This window comes from Meleagris gallopavo, chromosome 1 (assembly GCF_905368555.1).
Source record: "Meleagris gallopavo chromosome 1, MGAL_WU_HG_1.1, whole genome shotgun sequence".
NCBI classification, from domain to species: domain Eukaryota; kingdom Metazoa; phylum Chordata; class Aves; order Galliformes; family Phasianidae; genus Meleagris; species Meleagris gallopavo.
In genome coordinates, this window is record NC_139404.1 from 54,905,016 (window position 1) to 54,929,431 (window position 24,416).

General features: G+C 38.2%; 2 protein-coding genes across 4 annotated transcripts in view; one reads left to right on the top strand and one right to left on the bottom strand.

Annotated features, from left to right (window-relative positions):
* Positions 1-19,392, top strand: SYCP3 (synaptonemal complex protein 3). The gene is made up of 8 exons (XM_085228279.1): positions 1-2,326; positions 3,913-3,988; positions 4,996-5,030; positions 6,920-7,037; positions 7,571-7,670; positions 9,262-9,360; positions 11,870-11,974; positions 12,109-19,392. The coding sequence occupies exons 1-8, from the start codon at positions 2,197-2,199 to the stop codon at positions 12,160-12,162; spliced, it is 717 nt and encodes a 238-aa protein (XP_085084405.1). The 5' UTR covers positions 1-2,196; the 3' UTR covers positions 12,163-19,392.
* Positions 11,443-24,416, bottom strand: part of CHPT1 (choline phosphotransferase 1) — a 20,148-nt gene continuing 7,174 nt past the window's right edge. The window contains exons 2-9 of one of the 3 annotated variants that reach the window (XM_085228276.1): positions 22,906-23,053; positions 21,771-21,912; positions 18,607-18,691; positions 16,963-17,094; positions 16,320-16,478; positions 15,514-15,639; positions 15,020-15,130; positions 11,443-12,188 (exon numbers count right to left, since the gene is read on the bottom strand). In XM_085228276.1, the coding sequence (XP_085084402.1) occupies positions 12,144-12,188; positions 15,020-15,130; positions 15,514-15,639; positions 16,320-16,478; positions 16,963-17,094; positions 18,607-18,691; positions 21,771-21,912; positions 22,906-23,053 (948 nt within the window). In that variant the 3' untranslated portion in view covers positions 11,443-12,143. Of the gene's footprint in view, positions 12,189-13,124; positions 15,131-15,513; positions 15,640-16,319; positions 16,479-16,962; positions 17,095-18,606; positions 18,692-21,770; positions 21,913-22,905; positions 23,054-24,416 lie in introns of those variants that run through there. The other 2 variants (XM_085228262.1, XM_085228267.1) reach the window with 2 other exon arrangements.

Consider the following 24,416-nt stretch of genomic DNA (forward strand, 5'->3'; position numbering starts at 1 on the left):
AAGAATGCTTTTTTTTTTTTTTTTGTAATTGGGTGTACAAAATGTATGTGCATATGTATTGTAAAATATTTGGTTTGCTTTGAAATCAACTAAAATGTGATGAAAGGTTTGTCTGTTTCTGTTTTGGAGTACAACAAAACTCGCTCATTTTGATAAAATAGCCATTAATGCTTATAAATCCTTTTAGTAAAGTACAGCGGGCAGTGACAGCTGAGGTACAAACACGAGCGCACCCCCACCCGCTGCAGGCGTGCGCATGCGCTGTTGCTCTGCCTGCCGCCTTTCCCGCCTTTTTCTGGCGATCGGGGTAGCGGGAGGACCGCGCTCAGCAGCAGACTGACAGGGCGAGGGAAGGCTGTGGGGCGAGGCAGGGCAGGTTCCTTACCGCCTGATGTGGGGAGTGAGTCGGCGGTAGGCACTGGGAGCGTGGAGGGGGTAGTCAGCAGGCAGAGGGACGAGGCTGAAGGGTGGCTGGGTGGGGCTGAGCACCCCCTCAGCTGTGCGGCTGTGGGACTCACAGATACTGCTTTATTTCAGATCTTTGCAGGCAGAGAAAAATAAGGAGGTGAGTGCCTCTGAAAAGTCGTTGTTAAATACACATCTGTGGCTTGGGAATGTTGGAATCTGCTAAAGCAAGGAGCTTTATCATGATTATATGGGGCTGCAACGTTGTTTTATTGCATTTAGTGCTCTGTAGGCTGGTTTTTCAGTACAAAGAAAGATGCCTGTGTGCAGTGAGATGTATGTAAGCTGCTGCCCTGCTTACGTCGTGTTTTCAGCAGGTGCTGAAATCACTGAGGCTTGGAAGTTGTGCAGTGCCCCTAAGTTTTCTCTCATTTGAGAATAATTACAACACAAGAATTTGTGATTTTCTAATTAGCAACAAAAGATGAAATTTTAATTTCAAGAAAATTTTAAGTTCTAAACATCTTGGGTTCATGCTGTATAGCGAAGCATCAAACACTGAAGAAGCTGTGACATCAGAAAATGGTTTTCACTTAACAGCTTAATGTGATTGTTTTCTATATCCATGGAATATCTGGCAAAAAAAAAAAAAAAAGTTTTTATAGCTATGAGCAGCTAGTTCAAAAAATAAATAAATATGGGATTCAGGTGTGCGCTACAGCTGTTACTGTTAGAGGATCTCCCTGCCCTGGAAATTCTGAAAATCTTTACTGGAGTTCTCAGTTTTGTGTAAACTTAATGTTCAGAACTATATTTCCATGGCCTTTGAAAAACCTGTTGTGTCTGGCAGTGTTGAGCTGCACTGAGAATGAGAAATTTCTCCATTGCTAAAGCTTGGAAGACCGGGTACTTTCTGCTTGGTTTTTTGTTTGTTTTCTCTGTTGTTTCTATCTTCTGTGTAATCCTGTGCTGGTTTTGGTAGAATATTTAAAATTATATGTCCCGTAATACTGAATTTGAAATGCTTCATGCCTCTTGGTATGAGATGAAGCTAAAAGAAGAAATATTTCAGTGAGGTCACTGTATCCTGCTATTTTTTTCTGCTGCATTTGTATATGATTTCAGTTACTGAAGTCCTAAGGAAAACATTTTATTTTGTCCTTCTTGCATTTAATGGCAACAAATATACTTTTCTTTCCTTCTAAGTAGATGTTTTATGTCCTAAAATAATGCATGGAATATATAAAAATGAGAGTTACTAAAGGAAGTGTATGTGTAAAACCCAAATATGGAAGCTGCATCAGAAACTTATAAAGAGACACAATGGCTAAAAACAAATAATTCAGACAGTGAACGTTGACCAACGTTGTTAGGAATTCATTTTTCTGCTCAGTAAGGAATGGCTGTAGAGTCATAAATTGTTCTTGAACATTTATTATCTCTGTATTTGGTAGGATAGAATATCAGCACGGCTCTTTGGGAAGGTGGTGTCAAAGCTGAAAAAATTATGTAATCTTACGAGGCAGGGATCTTATGAGCAGTCTGTTCAGAGCATTCCTTGCTTTTCAGCATAAGAAGTATGATCCCATTATCTTTGCTATTTTTGCTTATTTTTTACCCCGCTCTTAAAAACAGTGTCAAGGTTAATTCTGTGTGACTACTTGGATATCCTTACAGGTTACAAGGGAGTATGTAACAGGTCAAGGTAAACACAAAAACACATTTGTCTTCAAAATACTGTGGGAAAAGTTATGTTTCGATACTGTGCCTCAATAGGAAGAAAATTTCGTTATGGCACCATCAGGAAGAAAGCATTCAGGAAAAGCTGCTAAAGCAGCACAGGAAGAGCAAGCCAGATCTGCCTATGACTTTCAGGAGGAAAGAAAAGACCTGAGCGGATCAGAGGAGGATATTAGAGAAGGTGCTTGTCTGCTGATTATTACAATTTTTTTTCTTAAGCAAGGTTTGTAATGTTTCCAACCCTGAACAGATAGGAAGATATTATAGGTCAGTGAACAAGCATGCTTCCTAATGCTTGTGAGAGTTTCCTCGTGTGTGGTTTGGATTAGTAAGAGAACACTATAGAACAGCTGAGGGTAGTGCCCTGCTGTGTCTTAAACTTATTGTTAATGTCTTTAATAAAGCCGGATACTATTGCTAGGCTGCATATAATGCTGTAGGGTCAGGACAGAAAAGGAAAGCTCTGCTTGCTTGTACAGAGAGCAGAATTGGATATAGGGCAGAGCTGGGGTCTCACGATGGCAGGAGTAAGAGTACTTTGGGAAGAATCTCAACAGAAAAAAAGCAAGAGATACAGACAGCTGAGAAAAAATAAATGGAAGTTCAGCCAAGGGATTCTCATTTAAATTTTGAGGGATTGTAGCAACAAGTGGATTTAAAATAGAGTTCTCATTTTTCAAGTGACATTTTTTGGCAAAGTTTGATGTAACTTCTGGATTTTGTCTTTCAGCAGTCATCTCTGGGTTTTGTCTCTTTTCCTTTCTACCTCCCTCCTTCCTCCACCCTCTATCTGTCTAAACTAAATCCTTCATTTCTATAAGACAGAGAAATGTAAGTGCAAATAATGAAACTAGCATCTTGAGTATTCCCTGTGAAGTTTGCTGTGCTGCTTTCTGTGAAATATCTGATAAGTCTGGTCAGTATGTCCTAAGCTTCAAATAGCAGTGGCCACCCAGTTCGTATTAGCTAGGTGTGTGGATCAGAATGTACTTTTCTGCAACGTCCTGAATGAGTGGGTTTGCAAAATTGGGAAGTGGGTATGGAATTGGGAAGAATCTTTTTCAGTTTTTGTTTAGTCTGCCAACCTAATTTCTTTAAGAATAGCTGGACAGCCTTACAACACTTATAAATGTTTTGTTTTCAGGACAGCTTGTATGGCTGTGTGCACTAATGCTCACTGTTTCAAAACAATCCATATTGCTAGGTATTCTTTCACAGTTCTGGGTACACTCTGTTTTTGTCTTGAATCAGGTATAATCTTTCTTGATCTTTTCCCCCACCTTTGGTAACAGAAATCTGACAGCCAAGGATTTGTTAATTTGAGAGAACATAAATATATCTCTCTGGTTTTGCTTCCTTAAAAGTCAGAGTACACAGTTTCAGTGCTTAGGGTAAAATTAAATTCTTGTTTCATTTTTTTTCTTGTTTCAAGTTTTTTTTCCCCCTGGTTTTTAAGATTAATTTTAGCTTTCTGATAATTGTTACATTGTGATGCTGAAAGTAATTGTGTAGGAGTAGAGTGAGGAACTCCAATTAGTAGAGACCAGCACTGAGGAACTCAGGGCAGTGCCAGCTCAAATCCAGGCACGTGGGGTCCATCGCCATCTGTCAGTTCTTTGCAGTCAAGTGTTAGGAGCTGGACGTGTAATGGATGGGATGGATGTTCAAAGAAGTGATCTTATTGAAAAGTAATTACACTTCCAGGAATTCAAATGGCCCCACAAAATATAAAGTATTTTTGTAAATCTTTTTGAAATTTGCATTAAGGTGAAACACCAGTAATGGACAAGCATGGCAAGAAAAGACCTATGGTGACTAGTCATGTGGTTCCAGATGATGTGGGGTAAGGTTTAGAATATATTTCTTAAAAAAAAAAAAAAAAAAAAAAAAATTTGTAAGTTCTTAAATTTTTTTAATGGTGAATTTTAAAAAAAAAATTCTTTATTATATTTTCCCCCTCTGATCTCAGTTGCTTGAAGATATTAACAGTATTTAAAATGATATAAAAAATGCATGAAAAGTATTTTTGATAAGTGGAATGAAAGTCAAAATGTATTGGCCAAGTAACTACAGTGCAAAAGTATGTGATGCAAAAGCTTTTCTTGAGATTAAAGCTGTTGAGTTGATTTTTTTTTTTTTTCCTCCTCCCCAAAAAAGAGTGGTATCCTGTGGAAAAAGTGAGACATAAACACATAAAAACACAGTGACTGTTTTCTGTCAACTGTCATACCACTGCTTTACACACTGCTGATAGCATCAAGTGCTATAAAAACAACCCTGAAATAATTTATCTTGGATGGTTAGGTGGTGTTGGTTTTCTTTTGTTTTTTTTTTTTTTTTTAATTTCAGTTACATTAACTTTAATGAAATTGTTCTTGTTTGATGTTCTGCATACCTTTTTCTTTGGGGATGGGGAATGATTAACGTTATTTATCACCCTCTCTCACTCAGGACCCTTTAAATGCTTAATCATAGAATCAAAGAATCATAGAATGGCCTGGGTTGAAAAGGGCCACAATGATCACCGAGTTTCAACCCTCCTGCTATGTGCAGGGTTGCCAGTCACCAGACCAGGCTGCCCAGAGCCATCCAGCCTGGCCTTGAATGCCTCCAATGCCTCTTTATTGGGAAGGTGATAGATTGTAGTAACTTTTTCACCAAGAAATAGTACTAAAAGATTTTTTTGCAGGAGGGGAAGGAAGAGTAAGTCTGATTTTTATCCTGTGGAGCAGTAGCAATTCTATCACTGCTTACAAGTAACAAGGCTTGCGATATAATTAGTTTCAGGTATTTACATCAGGTCTTAATCAAAAGTTCAGAAATACTCAAAAATCATAAACTATTTTGTAGGGGTGAAGTACAGAATATGCTGGAAAGATTTGGAGGTAAGTACACTCATGTTCTAACACATTGAAAAGTAATTAATGTTTAAGTTACAGAATTGGCAATAATTCATTACTGTAAGGTAACTTTTGAGATTTGAATAAAATGGCTGGTGTTTGTAGCACTGCCCACAGCCAGTTTGCAGATGAGAACTAATATGTAATATGTCTGGAGCAGATGGATAGAAGAGAAGGGCATAGCTGCATATAAGGAGAGAGAAAAGTATTGTGTAGACTCCATTATAAAGGAAGAAGGCAAAGATGCATGAGTACTTCTGATGATCAATTCCCACTTCAAGGAGTGGTTGAGAGGCAGTGATTATATCACAGAGAGAATGTACAATGTGAATTAAAAATCAATTGCCCTTATTCAGTTTTTTGTTGTAAGAGTGGCCATTGCAAGACTGGAGTGAGGAAATGAAGGGCATCTAAACGTGAAGCAGCTAAATAAAAAAAGTAATTCAAATTCAAGATAAGAAACGACTGTAAATTGTAGCTGTGATAAAAATGGAGGAAAAGGTAGCAGTCTGCACTGCATCTGCAGAAGTCTAGAGACCTGGGAATCTGTAGAAATAAGAATTTCAGCAGTCAGAAAGGAGAGTAAGAAGTTTCTAACACAGCCAAAGAATGAGGGTATTTAATATTGGTCATGTAATGTGGAAGGATTTGTTTGTGTTGCCTATCTGGATTTAATTAAGTCATAATCAAGTGAAATCCTAGATGGCTTTACTTAACATTCAGAATGATGAGCTGAATTCCAGACAACTGACAGCTTAGAGAAAAAGCTCATTGCTCTTGCAATGAATTAATGAATACAAATTATCTAAAAAAGCATCAGAAAGGGAGAACATTGTAATGCTGGCATTACTCATCTGGTTGATAGTTAATAGCTGGCATTACTTATCTGGTTGATAGTTTCATTTATGAGATAAAAAGTAACATACACAGTTGTTTGCATGCAAATCTCAAAGTGAAAGAGTTTGAAGAATTCTTTAATTCAGGAATTAAGTTTTTTTTTTTTTTTTCAGTTAAGATACGTATTAGTATGCTATTTTGGATCTAGCAGTATAGACAAGAGAGGGATTTCAGTGTTTAATATTAAAAAGCTGGGATTGCTTTATAGTCAGGACTCAAAAGATGGAAGGAAAATAAATGGATCAAAGAGAGGATGCTATCTGCTTAAAAGTAATAGGGTTGGCAGTAGCAGGGGCAGATGCCTCAACAAATTAGAGAGATGTTTTCCAAAGGCTACAGTAGGAAGGAAAAGCAATTGCTTTAAATGCTAACCTTAAGCTACCTGTGACTTGTTCCTTAGATCTCCAAATGTAAATTAAAATGAAACGAGCATATTAACTTACATTAACCTGAATACTTCTTAAAAAAATACTTGAGTTTTTCTGATGTATAAGTAGTAGTTTGGCATTCATTTATTCAATATGTTAACAGTGGCAGTAATCCCACACAATCTCTTATTTCTGAAATCTGGGCGATTTGCTTGGATATTACTCTTAATACATTTGAGCCAGTGTTCTTTCTTGAGAAAAATCTAAAAAGCATTGGCCTTGCTGAATTAGTGGGAGGCCTGGAAGTGTTAAGCTAATTGAATAGTGAAATAAATGAGGAGAAGAGGTGATGTCCAGTTGCTGCTCTAGAGGCCTGGTGTAAGGTAGGGTCTATGGGGGGGTATAGAGAAGCAGCCCTCATACATGTGCCAGCAGCAGGTGGAGAAAATTCCTAATTTCTGGGCAGCAGACACGAGCCCAGATCATGTGAGCTTCTTTCTGTTAGAACACACCTCATTTGCTTTTCCAAAGCATAAAGTCATCAGCATCTTTAATAAAATGTTCTGTGCGTCCAGGTATGCTTAACTTCTAACTATTCTTTGATTCTAGCTGACATTAACAAAGCTCTCTTAGCCAAGAGGAAAAGATTAGAAATGTATACAAAAGCCTCACTCAAAACCAGTAACCAGAAGATTGAACATGTTTGGAAGACACAGCAGGAGCAGAGGTAACATTTACCCTTGGTTTTGAGACCTGTGATGTCTGATACTATAAGCAGAGCAAATTGGAAAAAATGAAATGGAAAAACTGTAAGACTTGCAGCTGTCTTTTTGGTTTTATATATTTGAAGCTTGTGTTAACCAAATATTGTTTACATAGAAAGACTACAGCATCATGAACTAAAGAATGAGCTGATGATTTTTTTTCATTATAAGCTTGTTAATGCCACGATCTGTAATTTGGTTAGAACAGTAAATCTGTAAAATGCTGACAATTCTGCTGAGAAAATTTTGTTGTTTGTTTTGATCTGTTTCATCTATCAGTGCTGTCTCACTATATGTATAATAAGTACTTATGTGTGAGTGTTCCTTTTTTATTTTTCTAAAACATGGTGTTCAGTTAGGGACAGATTCAAAATAGCCTTTTTTCTTTTTTTTTAATAAATTCATGCTAGCTCCTATTCTGTACATGTAGAACCTCTATCTTTCCTTGTCATTCTTCAGAGTGTTTGTAGTACTTACAGCCAACATCTGCTTATAGGCAGAAGCTCAATCATGAGTTCTCCCAGCAGTTCCTGACTGTATTTCAGCAGTGGGATGCAGATGTGCAGAAAGCAGAGGAACAGGAAGAAAAACTAGCGGTGCGTTTCCAACATGGGATGTGTTTCACAGTGTATTATTGACCCCCAGTGTCACAGTTTCAAGCGCAACAGGACAGGGGCACCCTTTTGGGGAGAAGGAAAGAAAAATCGCCCAATTAAGATAAGGAGAGATAACAAATTTACTACAAATGGTAAAAGACTGTAAGATGATGATAAGAAGGAGAGTTACAATTAATCTCTCAAATGGGAGAGAAAGGAAGGCTATGACCGCGCTGCTGCTCGCTGCGCTGCCAGAACCAGGAAGCCATGTCACCCCCATCACCCAGAATTGTAGATCATGTGGAGGCCCTTGGGAAGTGTAGTGTATCTTCCTCTTGGAGAATCAGAACTCATGTGAGACTGCTAGAGAGCATGAGAGTAGGAAACACAACTGTACAGTGTACTATGCCTCTACACCCAATAGCCTGACACGTGAGGCTTCACAAGGCTTGTGAGGGGCTTGGAGAATATGCCCTATGAGGTGGGACTGAAGGAACTGGGGCTGTTTAGTCTGGGGAAAAGGAGGCTCTCTCCCAATACCTGAAAGGTGCCTACAACAAGAGCAGGGTTGATATCTTCTCACTGGTGACAGGACAAGGGGAAACGGCCTGAAGTTGTGCCAGGGTAAGCTTAGGTTGGATATTAGGAAACGCTTCTTTTCAGAAAGGGTTGTTTAACACTGGAATAGGCTCCACAGGGAGGTGGTTGAGTCACCATCCCTGGATGTGTTTAAAACTGTTTGGATGTGGTGTTCAGGGACATGATTTAGCAGAGGGATGTTAGAGTAGTATGGTTAGGTTGTGGTTGGACTAGATGATCATTAAGGTCTTTTCCAACCTCAGTGATTCTATGATGTCATGATATGGAATACTAATATACCCAGGTCACCCAAACATGTAGAGATGTGAAAATACTGTATGTAGTTCAGACAAACACGTAACTCTTCAGAATTTCATTCAGCTTTGGTGGCTCAATAAATTTGAGAATATATTTCAAAGTGAAGAAAAGTGAAGTACTTTATTGCAAGTTTATGAATGGGAATAAATGAAGCCCTAAGCTTCGTATGGCTTGAGAAAAGCTGAGGTGATTTCAGTGAAGAAACTGATGTGCTGATTCTGAGCCTGCACAGACTTTGCTTGGGAAGAACAAAGGAGTACAGGAAAGCGTATCTAAGCATGCATTGCTTAAAAATATGTCTCCATGCAGTAAATTTATGAGAATTTCATGATTAAAGGAGACAGTGGAATGCAATCACATGCTATTGGTGAATTTGTACCCCCACTGTGTTTGCAAGTTCAGCACACCTCCCTGGAATACTCTCAAATACTGTGTTGGCCAGCTGTTCTCATAGGATGCCACAGACTTCCTTTTGGAAAGGCCTGCAGGTGACAGTTCAGGGCTTAATCCAATCTTTAGTCCTTTATTAATAAAAACAAGGATAACTCTCCAGGCAGGTATCTCAATTCTATGACCCAGATTGTCAGTGAAGGTAGAATCTTTTCATTCTGATAAATGATAACCAGTGCTGCTGTCAGAGTACTTTTGGTCAACTAACAGCATTATTTTTTTTTTCTTTTTGTTTCTGCTTCAGAATATGTTTCGTCAGCAACAAAAAGTTTTTCAACAGGCAAGAATAGTTCAAAGTCAGAGACTGAAAACTATTAAGCAACTGTATGAGCAATTCTTAAAGGTACAGTAAGTTTTCATTTTAGAAGACAGCTGATCCTAATCACATCACTTAGGAAAGCTGTAGTAATCCAGTCTTTGTGTAATTCTTGTCTTCATGCTAGTTAGTTCTCTTTCCTTATTTGTTTAAAAATATGAGTTGTTCTTTCTAAATACACACACACACTGTGCCTGTATATAAATGCTTTAGTTAAGTGTTTTCTTGCAGGGGTCTGATGGGCTTTCCTGTTTCAAATATTTAAGTAGAACCTCAAAGCATGCTTTCTAACCCAAAACTTTATATATATTAGTCAAATCATCAGGATTCTGTCTCAGCAGTCCCTCAAGTTTTTTGTACGTGTTGAAAAAAGTTGAAGTCAGCCATAAGTGAAAGTCAGTCATAAAATTAACATTTTATGCTGTAATTTACTGCTTCTAATACTGCTGGCACATGCATTCTCCATGAGAATTTGATGTCAGGTTGCTTTTTTTTTCTTCTCATGAACCTTTCTAGCTGCTGCTGCTTCTTGCAAGGAAAATGCCCACAAATGACTTGTAATTCTTTTAAAATTACGTAATTATTGTTGTTTTTCTTACTGCTTCCTTTTCCTCTTTGATCCCTAACCAACACTGATTTGAAAGGGTTTTCCTTCCTGTAAGCTGGTACAAAAAGGTAAATATTTACTCAGAAACTAACTTGAAGAATCTGACAAATAATGGCTTTTGGTGCAAATAGGTCCCGCAGGATGGTCTCTGCTCAGTCCTGTTTCATCACAGAATCACAGAATGGCCAGGGTTGGAAAGGACCTCAAGGATCATGAATCTCCAACCCCTCCCCTGCCACATGCAGGGCCACCACCCTCCCCATTTAATACTAGACAAGGCTGCCCAGGCCCCTTCCAACCTGATCTTGAACATCTCCAGAGATGGGGCATCCACAACCTCTCTGGGCAGCCTGTTCCAGCACCTCACCACTCTCTCTGTAAAGAATTTCCCCCTGACATCCAACCTAAATCTTCCCTCCCTCAACTTAAAACCATTTCCCCTTGTCCTGCAGTTATCAACCCTTTCAACGAGTTGATTCCCCTCCTATTTATAGGCTCCCTCTAGTTCTGAAAGGCTGCAATGAGGTCACCCTGCAGCCTTCTTTCTCCAGGCTGAACAAGCCCAGCTTCCTCGTCCTGTCTTTGCAGGAGAGGACTGGCTGAGGGAGCTGGGCTTGTTCAGCCCAGTTTAACTTTCCTGTTGATTTATGAATAGCTTTTGCATTTGCTAGTATTCCCTACAAATATAATTTTCGACACTGCTGACATAACATGCTGTATTTTAAACACATAAATAATTATCAGCCTTTTTTAAAAAAGTGGCTGACATGCTAGACAGCAAACAAAAAATGACTGAGTACTGTTACTCCAAATTTGGTTTTTAATAAAAAAGACAATTGCTGAAAGTCATCTGGTCTAACCAGCAGCTGATCTAACAAGACTACTTAAGAGTCTTTTGATTATCTCTAAAGATGGTAACTCCAGAGCCCCTCTGGACAACCTGTTTCATTGCTCAGTCACCCTGTCAGTGAAGAAGTCCCTCCTGATGTTGAGAGGGGGGTACCTCTTGTGTGCCAGCCTGTAGCCTACTAACCTGTCTCTGGATGCCACTCGAAAAAGCCTGGCTCTGTCTTCTCCATCCTTCTCAGTTACATATAGAGTCTGATGAGCTCCCCTAGAGCTCCTCTTCTGCAGGCTGAACAGTCCCAGTTGTCTTCCTTTCCTAACTGTCCTGTTTTGAAATTTGCTTATTATGGTATGTTTTTTCACGTCAGGCAGCTTTGACAAATAAATTTGAAACAGAGCAACTCTTTGATAGTTGAAGTTTACATTATAGGGCATTACAGAGATGTTAATAAACAATAACCATTTTAAAAGGTCAAAACATCTTCAGCAAAGATTAAAAAAAAAAAACAAAAAAAACCTGCAGTTTCTCTCCTCAGAGAAGATCAAAAGGTAAAAGTCAAGCCTCAAATATGCTTAACTTTAAGTACAAGTCAAGGAAAATGCAGCAATGTGCATTCAGTTAGGCAAACTATATGAGCAAAAGGGAAGATAACCAGTGAGCCTTACCTTAGTTTATTTAGAGTGAAATGTGCAAAGAGGAGGAAACATAACATTTTCTGTAGTTGTTGCTTCAGGTCTCCAAGGTTGTCATGATATCAAACTGTACCACCCCATACTTCCTGACAGGTATGTCTAGACTTGTAGAATTCTCATCTTTATTGAAATGCAGGATAGTAGCTTACACCTGGCAGATGCTGAGTGGAAAGGACTGTTTTTGTCACAGGGTATGTGTTGTTTAAGCAGCGGTGTAGATTGGAGTCCTATACAATTTTCTTTTCCAAGTTCATGACAAAATTCATGTGTAATTATCAGTGACTACTACTGCTATAAAAATCAAACTGTAATCTGAATAATGGATTGTCTGTTTTTAAATTGTACTTTTGATATTGAGCAGTTCTGAATTAAGATTATCCTTAACTTCAGAGCATGGAAGACCTAGAGAAAAACAATGAAACTCTTCTAGCTGGCGCACAAAATGAACTTCGCAAAGAAATGGCTATGCTACAGAAGAAGATTATGATGGACACTGTAAGTAGTTATAAAGAACTTTGTTAAATACAAAAATAGAACATTCTATAAGAAGTCATTAGACATTCATTTAATTAGATTAAGGAATCATTGGTATGGCATCTGTTCAGAATAATCTCCTTTTCTTGTAACAGCAACAGCAGGAGATGGCAACTGTTCGCAAGTCTCTTCAGTCCATGTTATTCTGATGGCTCAATGGAGAAACAACTTGTACCTAAGTAACACGATACAAGTATAGGCGTTAGCCATAAAGAACTTATCTTAAGATTTAAGTGTTTTAAAGTTCCTATTAAATACTTTAATGGATTGTTCTAATCTTGTGTCTGATAATGTTGTAAGAGGGTATATTAGTAAATTTGTTACTAAGAGGAACAAACCTATAACCAACTGTGGTCTGCCCAATTAATATTCACTTTCATTAGCAGTGGACTGTTCGATTGCTTCACTTTTTATAATGCTCAATTGAAACAACAGGTAAAATGAATGGAAAAAAAAAAATGAAGTTTTGTATAGTAACTTAACAAATCTGGGTACACTGCAAATAGAAGCCTTTTACAAAAGCCACAGCTTCGAGACTTTCATAGTTTCAACATACAGCCTCCAGACCTGTCAGTAAAGTTCACAGATTATGAAAGGTGGCTTAATGATGTATGTTATGGTAAATGAAACATGAGGTCTTCTGTCAGGCCACTGTGATTTCTTTTTACCAATAAGAGATGTATCGACTGCTGTAACTTGTCCAAAAAGCAGATTTCTTTAATTGAACAATGAGCTTAGTACCACAGCTTTACAGGACATCTGCTCAAGTAAGCGTAACTGAATATTACTGCATGCATTTTGGGTTATATATTTTTGCACACCTCTGCTGAGGTAATGCAGCTCGCTTACTTGAAATGGAATATTAATTTTTGCAGTTTCAAATGATTAGCAGTTCAGGGAGGTCCATTTTAAGAATAAAGCATTTTTCATTTATGCATCTCATTACAATGATTATAAATTAAAACAGCCAGCCTAGCTTGCATGTAGTTTGTTTTTCAGAACGTCATTACGCTTGAACATCCACTCTTACAAATTAGGTAGTTCCTAAAATATGTGTTAGGTTTTATGTAATAGTAGATAACACAAAAACCACCCACACAAGCAGATCTGATTAGTTTAAAACAATGTATTTCAAAACCAGACTGTACAGCTTATCTGCAGCTAACTAGGATTTTTAGTTCAGAACCAACGTATCTGATGACTGCTCATCAGTGCTAGGAGCCAGATCAGTGATAGCTAATTTACAGAAAATTCAGTTTGTAGGTTGCAGCTGAAATTGAGCAAGTAGCCTGTATGGAGCTGTCTTGTTTTGTGTCAGATGGCACTCAGGGACAGAGCAAACACAGAAATTACATTGCTAGAATGATGCATGAGGTAGTGTGGGTCCATGGTGAGTATCAGATAACTAGCAATGCTAATTTTAGCTGTGGTGTTCAGCCTCTGCCCTTTAAGGATAATTAGATGATGCTATGCAATACAGTTAACATGTTTTGCTTCCACTCTTCTATACTGGATTACTTGTTGCCATTACCTCTTGTTTCTGGCTTTCCAACCGACTTCTGCACTTGTTTTCTGCCATTTCCTTAGCTCTACCATAACTTAATAACTATTTATACCTAGTACTATACTACATTTTTGAGGTCTTGGGAACACGTTGCACAGTATTTTCTGTCCTATTTCTCAGGCAGGCTTTCTGAATTCAGCAGCTAGGAAGCTGCAGTGTAATATTTTTGCAACAAATAATAGCATTCTTTATTATACAATTCAGTAACACCTTTATGAATGTAAAGCTCAGCTACATGGCAGCAAGTAAAAGTGACAACATGTACATTCAGCAGCTTCTCACAAAAATAATATTAATGTATTACCTCTTTAAAGGAGCTTGAGCATTTAGGTTTTGTGTGCAAATTGTAATTTGCTAGTACAGACAGTAAGCTACTTAATTCATCTTTTCACTAATGAAAAGAAAAAAGGCTGATATTAGGACTGACCTTCTATTTTGTAGAGTTTTACTATACATAGGTTTTAGTTCCTTATAGTTTTGTTTGGGTAAAGTACGGTGACAGTAACAAGATAAATTAGATTACAACGGAAATTAATACAAGCAACAGCAAACATACTTCAGAGGGAATTAGTTACACACAGGTAGGTTGCATTGTCATATTCGAGTGTGTTGCATTGTCACAGTCTAACAGACATTAAAGTTCAAGGAACTTAATCATTTGACTTACACAGTTTCACAGATAAAAATTAGGGTAGGTGAAGCTACAGTCCTCCAGTACCCAGCTGCCCACAGCCTAGATTATGGGTACATTGAGGCAAACCTTATTATAATCACAAAAGCAGAAACTGCCATTAGAAAAACAACCTCTAAGCTACGACTGTGTTTAGTAACAGTAAGATACTAGAGAATGCATGAATCCTAAAGGCACTGACAACAGTATCTTGAAATAGAGAACAAATTTTCCTCTATTTCCTCCATCTTACTGGTGCACTATCTTGTTCTTTAGAAGTATCAAAGCAGATTACTAGTTTTACCTCAAGGATCCCTCATTTTTACCAGTCTTGACAATGCAGTACTGTATCCATTGTGACCTCTGACTACCACTTCACAGTAGAATACTTCAGAAACTAATGTTAGAAAATCAGTCACTTGCTCTAGGAAAAAATAATTCTGTTTTGTAGCACCTCGGTTTGCAGCTTACAGTCTGAGACCAGAAGTACATAATTAAGAGTACTTAACAGGAGACAACAAAAGTTTCAAATGTGACAGTTATGGTATGAAGTAACAGCTATGGTGTCTAAAACACAGAAATAGAATCTGCATGGCTTTGTATTTAATAACTCTAGCATCTGGTACTTTCTGGGATACCATGAGCTGTTTTCTCATGAAACTAGTTTACTGAAAAGCTTAATCTGTATTCCCAGAGAGGCTGCTTCGTTCAGCATTCTGCTAACTGTTTATTTTCTCCTTGACCTATTTAATCAGTCATTATGGTTCTGAACCTGTTCAGGAGCTTGATGAGATGAAATTCGGAAGACATGTATATGAAGATGAGCAGCAATCTGTAGGCATACACCAGTGGCATATCTCAGCATATCAAACAAGGATATGAACTTAAAAAGAACAAAACAGAACAGGTTAAAAACATATTTCACAAAATTGTCCCTGCTATAAATTCAGTTTTAATCAGAATATATCAAATTTTATAAAGTTTGATATACATTGCATAGTTTGTAGTTAGAGTAACATTAAACAAACCACCTGAATTAAAGCAGAATTACAAAAAAGAGATCCATAGTTTTACTTTTAGATCTCTTTTTTAAGGAAAGAAAGCCAGTTAGCTCCCAAAACATATGGTTATGCAGTATCCTGGCACTCTTTCCACAATGACAGGTGAAACTGAGCAAATCTGAAATGGCAGAGTGGAATAATGGAGACAGTTCTCGATCCATTCCTTTATATATGCCACATCAAAAGCATAAAGCAGAATGCTTACCAATGCTATCCATAGGACAACATATTCATCAATGAAACTACTGAAGTACTGGTCTAAAAAGATAAGTCCTGGTCCAATAAATGCAGTGTCTTGAAGACTGATTTCACTTTTTGTCATGTGAGCCACCTATTTAAGAAAAAACAAACCACAAAAGGCACTACTGTGAGATCACTGTAACTACCACAAAGCCTCCACTTCAGGAGAAAGAACAGCATCCTTACCTTTCACCAGCCTCTTTGAAGGGCCCTCTGGAAAGCACTCAGCAGGCAGGTCAAGAGCCTACTGATCTCTCACAGTTTCTTTCTCAAGGGCTAAGTAACCTCTCTGCAGGTTGCTCAATCAATATACAGCACATCAATCTGTGATATCAGCTATTTGAATCAAGTCCTGGTGGTGTTTGTTTTTTTACTATTACATAGGAAATATAACACATGATCTTCTGTGCTCTTTTTAGTCACATCTATCCCTATGTACTCAAGCAATCAGCAAGGCTTGAGGGACTGCTTTTCCGATGTTCAAGTCAGTGTGTAAACTAAGGCTTAGTTCTAGGAGTAAGCTCAGCAAAACTGAAAGTTCTAACCAATAAATTGAACAGGTTTTTTTGTGTGTTTGTTTCCCCCCCCTCTCCCCTCACATCAGTGTCATATTTAATTTCTATAGGAGACCAAGCCTATGTCATTGTGTAGATCATAACATAATGTGGTAGCAAAGCAAATCTGGAAAACTTGCACTGTGCTTACTGCTCCAGAATGCATCTGTTAAGCCAACAACTGGTTGATGTTTAGGGCTGAGAGAAGATTCCTTACCACTAACTTCTGTGAGATTTTAGCATTCACAAATCCAAATGTCAGGACATACAGGCACGGATGTTTTTCAAACAGTTGAATTGTAGATTTTTTGTATATCACAGTGGCCAGTGTGACAAGTAGCCCAATGTGGACACCTGGTGAAAGAACACTTGTTCCCTGAAATACAAAGGGAGAGAAAACTCTTCTTTGGCTTCAATCGCACAGTAAGACCAATATTTTATATATATGTGTGTGTGTGTGTGTGTGTGTGTGTGTGTGTGTGTGTGTGTGTGTATATGTATATAAAAAAAACAACACCCACTGAATGAAAGAAAGCAATTAGAGCTGTCAAATCTCAGGGAAAGTCCATTCACATTGTGATAGTGCTGTTAGTATCCTTTATGATAACCTTTAATCAACTTTGAAAGAAAATTCACTGCTGGTTCCTGTGACTGAAGGAATCCAGTAACAGGTACAGAGAAGACAGGTAAATAAATTTTTACTTTGACCATCCAACACACTCAGATTAACAAGTATTTTTAAAGTGTGAAATTCATATGCTTGTCCGCTTAAAGAGACAAAACTCTTTTGATTACCTGAAGTCTAATAAATTACAAATGTAAATTATTCAAACCCTATTCAGAACGTTAAAACAACTTACTGCTATTGTAGATCCATTCTTTCCAACCCCTCCACCAAAGATGACGCGGAAGTAATTGAAACATGAAACTGCTGTTCCACACAGTATGCCAACAACAGCAAAGAACTTCAGTTCTAGGCCTATCAATTGCACCTTAGCAGGAAAAGCAAGAGAAAGATATTAAAGGTAACAGATACTAGTTTTATTTTTGCCCCCGCCCGGGGGTGATTAAAAAAAAAACAAACACCACACTACTGACTCTTACTAAGGGTTTTACTTGCATTACTGTCTTGCTGAAAATAAACTCAGGAGGACAATGCTTGGAGTTTATTTCCTTATTAAGAAGGCATCGCATTTCTTTTAGGAATAAAGTCAAATTCAAACAACTTCTGGCCTTGACACTGAACTAGATTTTACTGCATGTGCTTATCATCTTCTTCAGGTGCTTTTTTTACTGTATAAGCAAAAGCTTGCCACAGACTTGCTCCACCAGGACATGGGAGGGGCAGGAAGGACAGTTCCTTCCCTCTCACTGGGTACCGCAATACCGAACCACAGGAAACACAAACGCCATCTGCCTGCTTTGTGTTTTAATACTTGTTGTTTGTATGCTGTATCTTTGCACTTAGAATCGTCTCTGGATGAAAATTTTTTTTAAACAGTTACCTTTCAGAATCAATTGCAGTTTCAAGGAAACTTCCAAAGGCAGCAGAGGATTTAAAAAAAAAGAAGTAGCAATAAATTGAAACCATTGACTATATTTTTTAATGTAGATTGTTTTGAGATACAGCGTAACTGGCACAGATTTTAATGCTGAAAAAAAAGCAACTGTAATTCATTAGTATTTAAAGTTGTTTCCCAAGATGAAAATAACTTTGTGTGAAAATAGAGCAAAAGCACCTTGCAGGAAACAAAGCTCAGCTAAATATTTTCTAACTGCTGAGTAAATTGGTAAACTAATTTGAATTACTTGGTGCTTTATATTTAGATTGATTTGCATAGGTTATCAATACTATGGAATTGTCTCAGGTCTTCCACATCCTATGACCAACAGAACTACAAATTTAAGATACCAGAAAGGATGAAGACCTGTCTAATGCATGTTTATTGCATGCTAAAGTGAAGATTTAAAGATGGAGTGAAAGCCAGAGATAGGCAAACAAACGCTTTCGGACAGAAAACAATTCTATAAATATAGTGATATATGTTTAAAGTCAGCTCTGACATAACCATTAAAAATCAGTACATCTCGACTGACACATAAATCTGGATTTTCTGCAGTAACGTAGATTTGTTAGATTAAAGCAGTTACTCTCTCCATTTTATAATAAAGCATCCTATAAATCATTTTACTGAATAGAAATGCCAGTCTTGCAGTAAAATACACAGAAGTAACAAAATATGTGTTAAAGCTTCACTATGAGCAGAGTATTAGTGACAGATCATTAGTTTGCACACACGGCAGATGGAGTCTTTTTTCCTCTACATAGCTCTAAATTTGTGCACAGCGAGTCACACCATTATATTTAAGTAACCTACAACATAAATATAACCCATAGTTGTACAGGAAGCCCAGGCAGAACATCAGACAACTGGCAGGGGTTGATCCTAGTTGCACAGCATAGCTTCAAATACCATAGGAAATGATATACTTTATACATTTACCTTATAGTCCCATATTGCTGTTCCACAAAATGCAGATACCAACAGCAACACCGTTATGGCTATTTGAACTTCAGTTACATCGACTCTAGGAGTAAAAAAATAAATGTTAGTGATTCAATTAAAGATTCTGTTTGCTTTAAGTGTAGGGAAATGGGCAGGGAGAGCAAAGTAAAACAGAGTTATTTCAGATTACCCCTTAAGCCACGATGTACATATAAAATGTGATTTTCCTTATCTAAGAAAAATACTGTTTGGAGGCACACATCTCTAGTTAACATTTAAAATTGAGCCTATGTGCTTAATCTAGAGCAAGCTGAACGCAATTTTCACAGGGAAACAATGTTTAATGAATACACTGTTAACTATTTTAGAATTTTGAATAAATCTACAGACTTCTTATGCAAGTAACAGTGTTAAATATTAAGTTCATAGAAAAAACACAGAAAGTATCATACAGAAGAAGGCACCACGAAGAGCAGAATGGGACAGATGGGATTTCTTTAAGCTGTTGTATCATGAAAACTTGACAGATACAGCCCAAAGATCATAAGGGTGGTATTTTGATGACTGAGTCATGGTTAGCAGAAGACACTGATCACTGACATGTTGCTTTTTTCCATAAAACATTTTAAAAAACAGGTGGTCTTCAGTCCCTTCTATAGTCAAGACTCTGAATTCCACTGTTATTGTTCTCAGACAAGGCAGCCAATCTGTCTTACTGTCTCTAATTTCTGAAATATTTTGAGAGAGCTCAATATGTACGTATATATATAAAAATACATGTATATATATGTATGTATTAAAAAAAAGCCAGAGTACTAAAGTTACTAGCAAGCAGTAACAATGGATGTTTAAAATACATTTCCTTAAGTAGTCAGAACAGACGTGCTATTTTAAAGTACTGACCAAAATCAAGATGCATCATTCCCTGCTTAGCACACAAACTGTTTGCACAGGAAGTGGTGTTTTTTTAAAAGAGGATGGGAACCAGCTCTTGGCTAACGGAAAACACTTATCTGATCTTGATACTCACAATAACATCAAACTTTTTAATGTAAGATAGTGACAAAATATGCCAAGTTTCATTGCAACCTTCAGACTCTTAGAAGAGCCAATGTTTTATGTACAACTAGATGACATGCTGAGGTGCTTGTCATTGCCAAAAGCTGTAAGTAAGAAGGGGCACTCTTTTCTCCCTCCTGTGTCATTGTGCTCCCTCACTTCTCCTAGTTGTGGGCACTGTTCAGACTGTAAGATGAACCAATTCAGCTTGCTAGTCTTGTGTGAGTTTGTATTTTCTACCTGTTTAGTGAAGTGACAGGACTCCAAGCTGAGTCATTATATGTGCCTAAATTTTGTACTTGATTTTGCAGAGGCTCAGACAGTTGGCTGCAATGCAGCTCAAATTGAAGGCCAAAGATTTTACTGAGCCCTGGAGTATTCTATCTGTACAGCCTGGCAGTAGCATAGTACCCAACTGTGCTGATTCTTCTTCCTGCCATCAGTGCTGAGACTCATCAGTAATTTCACTTCCAAAATCAAATGCCATTAATTCAGGAACACCATCAGTTAAAGCTTTCATCCATATTATGCATTATCATAGTTAGAGCAGTAGAGTATACTACTACCTTTATTTAGACTCTCACAACTGTTCTTAAGAGAGAAAACTGCAAGCCTTGGAAAAAAATCCTGATTTGCTTTCAGTACACAGAAATGAGGTATCTTGGAGAGACATTGTGCCTGTTTTTCAAGCAAAAAGCATGGAACACCAGGGCATTCCAAACTGCTTGTACTATGCGTTATCACTGCACTTATGCAGAAGCCACTACGTTTTTAGTAAAGAAGTTTTATGTGGTATGAGAGTTTCAATGCCTTCTTGATATGGAGGAATCATTCTCACATCTTATGCAACAGAAGGCACAGAAAAGCAATCCTTGGTACAAAAGCCCTGAGCTTATGGCATAGTTCATGTCCATCACAGTCCACTGTCACAAGAATTATTCTTTCACTTATCATTCTAAAGCATCCCTTTCTGTCTACACCACAGAATGTCCTCTGGAGAAAAGTAGGATGGGTAAACAGGTATAAGAGTTACGGTTTGTATGGCCAGCAAATAAAAAGAGCTCCTAGCATTTCTGCAGACAGCCTGCCTTTCAGATAGATACCAAACAGCATGCAAGTAGCTGATCATTAGCCTGCGTGCCCATTGGTGCTCTGATTTGCTAAGATGCTTCTTGCAGGACAGAGCTCACTAGTACTCTAAGCAGGCAAGGATTGTCAGGACAGCCTTCACCTCTCACGTATTTCAGATACAGCTGCTGAGGAGGTCACTTCTCCTCAGAAATCATTATCAATGTGCAGCTCATTGCTTAAAGACAATAAAAGACCATGCTAGGCACCGTCAGAGCTGCAGCAGGGTACAGCATTCTCCACACTATTGGGAGTTAAATCAAAATTGTTATCTTTTACGTGATTGTCAATGACCCCCTCCTCCCACAGTTTAGTGAGAATAGACTCAATTTCTACAAAGTCATGAACAACATGACAGAAATCAAGTAGAACTGTGATCTAACACAAAACCTCAAGGACATCGAAATCAATATGAGCCAGCAAAAACCCCAGATAAACCTGGGGTAATTCTCCAAGCACTGGCATAGTTCTGCAGAACTCCCTGCCTAGGGATGTGCTGATGCAGAAAGTTTGTTTAAAGCAAGCCTGAACATGTTCAAAGAAGAGAAATCCGTTACCATGGAATTCTGCTACAAATACATTGATTCAGAGTCCCCTGTGCTGGATCTGTTCCAGGGTGGCAGGGTGATTATAATGGGAAGTATGAGAGATGCTTGCTCTGTTCCTACTCCTATATACGGCGCTTGGTTACACTTCAGGCAAGCCAACTCAAGCCTGTATGGATAAATCTGCAAATAGGAGCTAAATGCATGCAGATAAAGCACAGATAGCTAAAATCTACTAAAAGAATAAGTCTTGTACTCAGTATAACACAGAACTTAAAATTAAAGTAAAACAGAAGTCTGCTAGGGCAGAAGAGAGACTAGGAAGAGGGTGACAGGAACAGAGAGCGTGGGGAAAAAAGAAGAAATGGAAATCAAGTAGCTAACAGCCTCAGACATTGTCATATGCAGTTCTAAAAGGTACCTACTTACTTTCCAAACCTTAATATGCCTGATACATATGTCTGCCAGTGAGCAGAATAGAACATGAACAGTCCCACAAAACAACAGAAAAACAACCAGTCAGGGTTTGTTCCTAGTCGGATTGCTATGCAGGATCCAAGGACAACAAAAACTGAAAAGCAGAAATGAACATGTTAGTCATATACCCTCTATGCTTGCAGTTAAGAGAAAATCACAAGGCATTTCAGGTCACTATAACAAGGTAAGAATATGACTGATACTTAAGTAGCTAACATCAGGGACAGTGCTGGTGGGAGAGACCAAAACACAAGATTCTTTTCCTTCCAGGGCAAGGCCACACCTCCTAGCCTACTGCAGTCATTCTGCTTTTGGGCCTTATAATTTCCTCTTCCTTATGGCACAGACATTAGCAATAGAAGAGCTGTGGTCAAAGACTGATAGTGCTTTGCCGGGAACTGAGCATAAAGAACATCCCAACTCTTCTCAAGGCGAATGTTTTGGCCATTTAAACTGTCACAGGAATGCAGGTATTGCCACAAACAGCAGCTAGGTTACAGAAAGTAAACTGAGCAGGGCTTACTTTTTAGAAACTACCAAACAACTTTTTTTAAGCTCATTCTTTTAAGGAACATTTAAAAACCACGCTCCTCCTAATTGCCAGGCTGGATGCCCACAAAGGGTTTTCTGGCACATCTTACATAAAGCAGAACCCTTAGCTACATGTTCCAGCATCAGCCTTATAGGCACATAAATCCTATTTATCAATTGTACCTTACTGGAAAACATGAGCTATGCATAATATAATCTCTAGCAATGCTCTCACTGAATATGTTGTTCATTATTGAGTTCAAAGTGCATGAAGATGTACAAGTAAGTGCAGACTGTGTATTACCCAACACCTGCTAAAAGTGCTTCTGAAATACCCTCCCTGATCAGGGATGCAAATGTCGAGGGCAGCCCTGGCTGCAGTGACTGGGTGATGGTTGATGGTGGAGAAGGGAACAAGCTGTCCTGAGCATGGGCCTGAACCAGACAATCTCCAGAGGTTCCTTCCAATGTCAACCAATGTGTGATTAATCAGCTCCTCTTGAAAACAGCTAACTTATTTTTACAACTAGGATGTGTAACAGTAGGTTAAGGCTACCTGTAGAAATTGAGTCGCAACCATGATCAAAGAGCTCTCCTAGAGGAGAGCTACTGTTTGTTCTTCTGGCTTGCTTCCCATCAATGGCATCCAGAGACTGGTAGATAAAAAGTCCTAGTGCACCCAGGAGGTATGCCCAAAAAGGTGCCTGAAAGAGATTCACATAAAAGGTCACTAGGTGGTTCCCAATTTCTCAGCCAATAATCTATTTAATAAAAGGTAAAATACTGTGCAGCACAGAACTACGCTACATTCTGTATACAATACATTGTATTATTTGTGCTGAAAAAAAAAGTTTGAAAAAATTAATCTTAAAAAAGAAGAAAGTAGTATGAAGGCACTTAGGTACATCCTCAGCAGCTTAAATATTAGACACTTAAATCATTTGCTCAGATTTACAACATACAGGTACTAAAACACATCACTAAATAGAGACATCAATTCTTCTGGAAAGAGGTTTTTTTTCCAACACAGAAAAACTGGCCATACATGCATTTTGGAAATTGGATTAAAGAAATTAAACCATTCACTAAACTTGACAGAGCAACTCTCTACTTAACACTGACTCTCAGTTTCAAAACAAGCTGTGGATCAGATGTATTAACACCACTCTTAGGTTTGAAGGAGCTGTCCTACACAAAGTAGCTTTCAGAAGCACCGTTTTCATACACAAAGTCAGTATGTCCTCGTAAAGGAATTCCTTCTTACTAAAAATTACTTCTGAAACTTCTTGAATGAGGTACAGGTTACATTTTGCTTCAGTAAAATCCAGCGGTATCCTTAACATTCAAAAGTGCTGTTCATGAGAGCACCGAAGTCAGGTATCAATGGTGGAAACACAGTTTGCAGATTTTAGTAAGCAAACAGCCATAGGCAGTCACAAAGCTTATTTCTTTTCCATCTGCAGATAGGAGGTTGCTGCTGTGGCTTGACTCTTACTGCAACTCCTCTCTTGTAGTGCAAGTAGACCAACATGATTATGCATATTTCAGAAAGCAAAGGCTATTAATTAGATTTAGACAATTGATCAAATTTCTCACCGAAGTGACTTTGTCCATGCTCAGATGGACCTAGTGTTACTGTTGGAGAGAAGTCAAAAATGATAATTTCAGTCAGCTTCTTGGGAGGGACAGAAGGCAGTGATAAGACCCATGTTCCATGGCTTCAGTTAAAGTTATGCCCAAATTACACTGATCATAGAACACATCTTGTGTTTAGAAGAGGTTCAGTTCTAAGCCTGAAAACAGCAATAGCTTTTTACTGGAGACTTTCTCCTGTATCAAAGGCTGTCACGTTTTTTTGTGCTGATGACAGCAATACACATTTGACAGTTACCAGTGGAATTAGTTGAGTTGCATAGATTTCTTCTCCCTTGTCAGCACAGCTCAACTAGAAGCTATTTTGTTTTGTGGAATAGGGCTAAATGAGTCTGAATTCTTATGTAATGCTTGAAAAACTTTTGCTCCTCTGATGAAGGAGGAAAGGCAGAGCTGTCAGCAACAAGAGGAGCC

What these genes read in the sequence shown, in the direction of transcription:
- SYCP3 (XM_085228279.1), top strand. Translation starts at nt 2,197, where the DNA reads ATGGCACCATCAGGAAGAAAGCATTCAGGAAAAGCTGCTAAAGCAGCA. An exon ending in GTGGTTCCAGATGATGTGGG is followed by an intron (nt 3,989 to 4,995) that starts GTAAGGTTTAGA and finishes ACTATTTTGTAG; the next exon opens with GGGTGAAGTACAGAATATGC. An exon ending in AACAGGAAGAAAAACTAGCG is followed by an intron (nt 7,671 to 9,261) that starts GTGCGTTTCCAA and finishes TTTCTGCTTCAG; the next exon opens with AATATGTTTCGTCAGCAACA.